Source organism: Seriola lalandi, unplaced genomic scaffold (genome assembly GCF_002814215.2).
Source record: "Seriola lalandi dorsalis isolate HSWRI2012SDOR001 ecotype SW California unplaced genomic scaffold, Sedor1 jcf7180002054953, whole genome shotgun sequence".
Lineage (NCBI taxonomy): Eukaryota > Metazoa > Chordata > Actinopteri > Carangiformes > Carangidae > Seriola > Seriola lalandi.
Genome location: NW_019525504.1, coordinates 1299724 through 1305723, shown reverse-complemented (window position 1 = coordinate 1305723; position 6000 = coordinate 1299724). Strand labels below are relative to the sequence as shown.

At 40.5% G+C, this 6000-nt stretch overlaps 1 protein-coding gene across 2 annotated transcripts in view; it reads left to right on the top strand.

The window, feature by feature from the left end:
- The window catches only part of ccdc88c (coiled-coil and HOOK domain protein 88C), a 50116-nt gene continuing 44116 nt past the window's right edge, over positions 1 to 6000 (top strand). For both annotated transcript variants that reach the window (XR_015436341.1, XM_023394769.2), the window contains exons 1-2: positions 1 to 637; positions 2830 to 2942. Coding sequence is in view for 1 of the 2 variants with exons in the window: in XM_023394769.2 (XP_023250537.1) it covers positions 578 to 637; positions 2830 to 2942 (173 nt within the window). In the remaining variant the exon portion in view is untranslated. The remainder of the gene's footprint in view (positions 638 to 2829; positions 2943 to 6000) is intronic.

Here is a 6000-nt window from a genome sequence, read left to right as displayed (position 1 = left end):
AGCAGAAGGAGGGGAAAGAGGTAGAGAGACGTGGTGGAGATGTAGCAATCAACGGAAACTATAATTTTTTAACGCTCTCCATTCCTCTTATATCGTGCATTTTACTTTTTTCTACTTTGTTTATTTCTGTTTTCTTATTTTACGCTTGCTTTGCCGCTTTTCGGTTCGAGTTGTGTATCCTTGGCAACGCCAGTAACTGTCCTGCGAAGTTTGGATCAAGTGGTTTACCTTTGGCCGGAAAATAAACTGGATAACTACCCGATAAACTAACGGAGTTGACTCCGTGAGTCACAGGAGGGTCTGTGAAAGTACTTCAGACTGTCTTTATCCACATTTAACGATTTTTATTTTTAATTTTAAACCTTGTGTTAAAGGAAACCGGACAGCGCGAGACAATAGTGGTGTGTGAGAGACACAGAGAAAGCTCGTGCAAGGGAGGAGGAGGAGGGGGGTCGATGCCTCGCGGGGGCTTTGTTCTGCCCCGTGTTGAGACATACCGCGGATATCGACAGATTTAGTGGTGGATTAATGATTAGTTCGTGATTAATAAGCGGAGTCGGAAGCCGTGGGAGCAACTATGGATGTGACTCTGTCGGAGTTACTAGCCACTTTCATGGAGTCGCCGCTGGTGGTGTGGGTGAGTGAGAGCAACACGCGCACACACGGTTGTGATGGTGACCTCTGCCTGTGTTTTACTTTCTCTCAGCCAACTGACAAACTAGTAGCTGGCAGCAAACATATTATATATATATATAATATAACATGTATATAACATGTCATCCATATTCTACCTTTCTATTGAAGTTTTGTTGTAGTTAATAGTTTTTATTCATTAACTACACTAAAGTGAAAGGGGAAAGATTTGTAGTGTAAAAGCCTCAGATTAAGTGGTCCATTGAGAGATTTTTGGTTGGTGTCTCAGGGGCTTTCCAAGTGTGCTTCTCATCCAAACTGTCAAACAGAAGTTTTGTCTGCTTTGCTTCACTGCTAACAGCTGGTGTACCTCACTTCTCTCACTTATTTACCTCTTCTTTTGCCTTTTGCTATTAAAATGCTGATGCATGCAAGACCCCCCCCCCCAGTACAATGAATGATTGAAATTCCAGTAAGAAACAGGACACTAAATTGACTAACGGGGTAACAGACCAATAGTGTGGAATTAAAGATGTTAAAGACTTTTACTAAGCCCACAAAAGGCTTCTTTCTCTCAGATTTTCTTCACAAATGTGTTTAAATCCGTGTTAGTGAGCCAAGATCCAAGATCATCCATTCACCTGACAGGTGCGACATACCAAGATGCTGATTTCACAGCATGATTATTGCACAACTTTTCCCTGGGCTGGTCACAATAAAAAGCCACTTTAAAATGTGCATTTTTGTATTGAAAAGAGACATTTATTAGATAGGGAATGGTGGATTTCACATGACTTAGGCTGCAGATGTGCAGATTTAGGGGGAGAGTCATGAATCAAAAAATGATGTGACCACCATTTACCTCATTACCTTCTAAACCACCACTGTTTAAGTTGGACAGCTACTGTGTGTACGACTGATTAATGAGACATAAAGAAGACAGAAGTGCTATACATATTGTTATTGTTTACTGTGCCTGCATTCTTCCTCTCTTGATGTCCCATTAAGACCGTTGTAGGGTTATTATACTGCCCTGGTCAGTCCCGGAAGAATCATATCTCCTGTACCTACCACATCCATGGTACCTACAGAAGAATTTTGGCTCCGACTTGTTACCGAACTATCAGTTCTCGTGACATCCCTACAGTCCCCCCTAATATTCTCACAGATTTGTGATTTTAGATGTGTTGCTGATGTTCAAGGTGTAAATGTGTTAAAAAAAAAAAACAGTCATTATCTTCATCATAGCAAACAGCACTTCAATTGATTTCACTAAACTCGAAAAGCTTTAAGCAGAGACTGATTTAACTAACTGAAACCAAATCCAGAGTAAAACAGCAGCATCCTATAACCCACTGCAAACATCAGACCAGCATGTATCATCTGCCTTATTGCTGTGCATATATTCATTTGCAGGCAGGTTCATTAATACAACATTTGATTTAAAACAGCTGTTTGTGTAGTTAAAGATGCTCCACAACAGTAAAAAGAAACGATGTAAGAAAAACTGTAAGGTAAGCTATATTAACTCTCAAGTATACTAGTGATAGATACTAGTGTCTTCTATTAGACTCTACTACACGAGTAATCTTCCTCCTGCCCAATATGGGCTCCCAGCCCAGACTAGACCACCAGCAGAGCTCTCAACAGGTTATTAACCCTGTGGTACTTCCTGTTTCCCCATGGCCTCACATCCTGTTGACCTGACCAGTCAACCAACAGTTGTTCCCATCTTTGTTGGGCAGACAAACACGATTAACATGGACAGACAGTAGAAAAGTGCCTCAGGGCAACTTTCACCCAACCAGTTTCTCTCTTTTTCTTGTTCTCAGTTTTTCTTAATGTTCACATCCATGCGTTAATGAAATATATTTTGTGACCAAAACATTGCCGGTACAGTCTCTGGACCAGGTTTTAATCCGGACCAGATTTTAGGTTAGATCTGGGAGGGGAAAGGGAAAGAGCAGTGCTTGCAGACCACACTGTGGTTGTACTAGGCACCTTTGAGGTATAATATTATGTGAGTTTGAGCAGGGTATTTTTTCTCAAAAAGAAACAAAATACCCCTGAATAAATAAATAAAGAGAAAAAAAAATGTCACTGTATCATATATAACATTTTAAAGCGAGTACATCTCTATAGTGTTACATGTACCTGACTGTTTCATGTCTTTGTCTGTAACCTGTCTGTCTCTAGGTGCGGATGCTGGGCCCGTTGGGTTCATGTGACAGTGTGGGCTCAGAGGAGCGGGTCAGCATGTTCATGGAACTGGTGGACGGTGTCTTCTTGCACAAGATCATGACACACATGTAGGTCTCAGCATACAGAGTGAGAGTTTGCATGAGTCAGTAAGAAGTGTCTTTTGGTGTGCATTTGTATTTGTGTGTCTGAAGTGGGTATATGAGCAGTAAGTGAGTTAATCCAGTGTTTCCTGTGTGTGTCTGTGTGAGTGTGTTCATGTAACCACATCCTGACTTGCTGGTATCAGGTTGTAAACGTCACAGCCAGATGTGCTGCTCAAGGTTGCAAAGAGAAATGGTGTATACGAGAGTTTTATCATTTGCAGTCCCTTCAGAGCTGAGCTGAAGTCAGTTTGTACTCAGTGTCAGGAATCACACAATCAGGTTTGTAACAGGTAGAACAGATTGAGTTTCAGCACATTTACGGACTGGTTTCTGATCTGTGTGGCTCTAGAAGAAATCACAAAGCTGCCACTGAGCAAGAACATCGGTCACAAATATCAAAGTCATGTTAATGCAAACTAATGGACATACACAGGGAATACAAACGTTACCTAAACAGGAGGAGATGTGCATCTGTTGTGGACTCTGTTAAATTGGAGATTAATACACATTTAGTCCTATAGGGAGTATTTCTGGCAGCAGGATGGTATATGTTGCTTTGAATAAAAGTAGACTACAGTGTGTGTTCATGGTAATGAAGGAACATGTCCCCCAGTGCAACCACCAGACTTATCACCAGACTTATCCCTCAGTATCAGCTGGAAAATCCGGACAATAATACTGTCCACAATAATATCTTTTATATGTATAATATCTTATATATCAATAATATCATATATATGTATGATATATATATCAATAATATCGTATAGATATTATATATATATCCTATCTATCAACATATCTACTTGTGTGGAATCTCAATCTTGTCTCACCCAGACAGCCCTGTGTCCACAATCAGACCACATGTTCATATGTTAGTTATTGTCTTCAGAAACAGTGATAATCACGCTATTGTTCCCCACAAACGAATGTAGGCTGATGGGGGAGGGAGTGGGGTGTTTGGGGTGTTTGGGGAGGGTGGGGGGGGGTTAGTAGGATTTTATAGGGGTTTTTAGGAAAGTGGGTTACAGAGGAGGAGGTCAGGATTGAAGGGCCATGAGGACTATCAGAGGATAGGCACTCAGAGACAGTTGGTAAATCAGTCAGTCAGAGAAGCAGTCAGCTGTTAAATCAGTCAGTCTATAAACCCAGTCTTTCTACTCTATACATATGTACATATATACATATACGTACACACATATATATATATATATAATATCATGAAGTTGCAATTACACAACTCTACAGAGGACTTTTAATCTATAACTGGAGACATGTGGGGACATCTGACAGATGACAGGGAGAAAGAAGAGAAAAAGAAAGATAAGACAGCAGAAGGTAGATTTAACAAGCTAACATTAAGTCAGATATAGTTTTTTGATATTCATTGAGACTGCCAGTGTACTATGCACGCTTATAGGTGCAACAAAAAGTTTTTACTGGCCCAGTTAGTCTCTCTGGACTCTGTACTGTCATTTGGGGATGCATAAGATGTGTCACGTGCCAGCTCCAGACAGGGCTCACTTCACCAACCCCGACCTGAGGAAGACTGTCATTTAAAATGAGCAACCACAGAGAAAATTAGATGCGACCACAGGCCGTCTTGATTTACAGGCATACAACCTCAGATCTTCACTGGACTCGCTTGGAAAAGCTCCTTTTACCTCATAAATGCTGAAACACCAGAGATTTACACACTCTGGAGGCTGCTGTGGAAAAGACTCCTCATGACTCCATTTTGAGGGGCGAAAAATGCTGTTTTAGTCTGGACTGTTGGTGAAACAGAAAAAGAAGTGTCAGAGATAAATTGAGCTGTAAGTGTTAGTTGATGAGTCCAAAACGAAATTGGTGGCAAATTAGTGTATCAACTGAAAGAATGTAAAAGTTGATGATTCAGCTGACCTGTATTCAGCAGTTGAAATGATTGTTCAAAGATGTAACCTGAAACTTGAAACCATCTTAAGTGTCAATTGAAGCGTAAACAGTGAAAGAGCTGAAATGTCAAGTGGAGTTTAACAGAATCAGATGAACGTTTAGTTAAAGCAAAATAAATTAAACCAGTGAAACTGTCAGCGGACATATAAATAATAAGGCAATATTTTTGGCTATATCGCGATACACAATACAAAACTCAATATTTTGAAATCTCCTCTGCAGCACTTCATAAATACGTGGTTTAACCCTTTGATGCATAGAATCACACCAGTATGATGCATAGACTATAAATAAAGACATAGCCTCCATGACATCCCCACAGGTTTCTGAATAGTGGTTTTGAAGCTCAGAGTGAGCTGACCCACCGTCACCATCTTGGCAGTGCCTGACTCCGCCCCTAACTCCCAGTTAATCCAAAAATGAACAGTGTTGGCTTCATTTTCCAGCCTCAGAGGTTGATGCGTGGTGTGATGGTTCTTCTCCCTGCAGCGTTTGTTGGCGTTAAAACATTCTTCTTTACTCTATTTTAAATTTGTAATAAATGGGGAAATCACAACCAAGTTAGATTTTAGCTCAATCAACAAAAAAGTGCATTTAATAAGAATCCCTGAGAAAGACGTTTAACCCAGTGCTGTTTCTTTTCTGAACCAATTTATCCGCCTCCATCCTCAATTACTGTTCTTGAACACGTATAAACTCGCTTCGGTGCTTCACTTCTTTCACTCTCTCCAGATGCCTCACCTACGTCACACACACACACACACACACAAACACACAAACACACACACACACACCCAGGATAGTTTTCTGGATAGGAGAGATAGGAGAGAGAGAGATGAGGGCAAAAGTCCAAAGTGAATTTCATTCCATACACTTGTTAAATTGATATAAATGTAGAGATGCCAAAGAACACAAAGTTTATTAAAGTTATTTGCAAGAAGTAGTTGTAGGTTTGATCATTGTTTAGCCTCAGGCATGTGGAGGCCAAGCCACACCAAATCTGTTCTAGCCGCTTTATATTTAGATTGGAGGTGAATTGAGCTCCATCCTCAATCTAACGTCATGACAGTCATAATAGGTCCAGCCA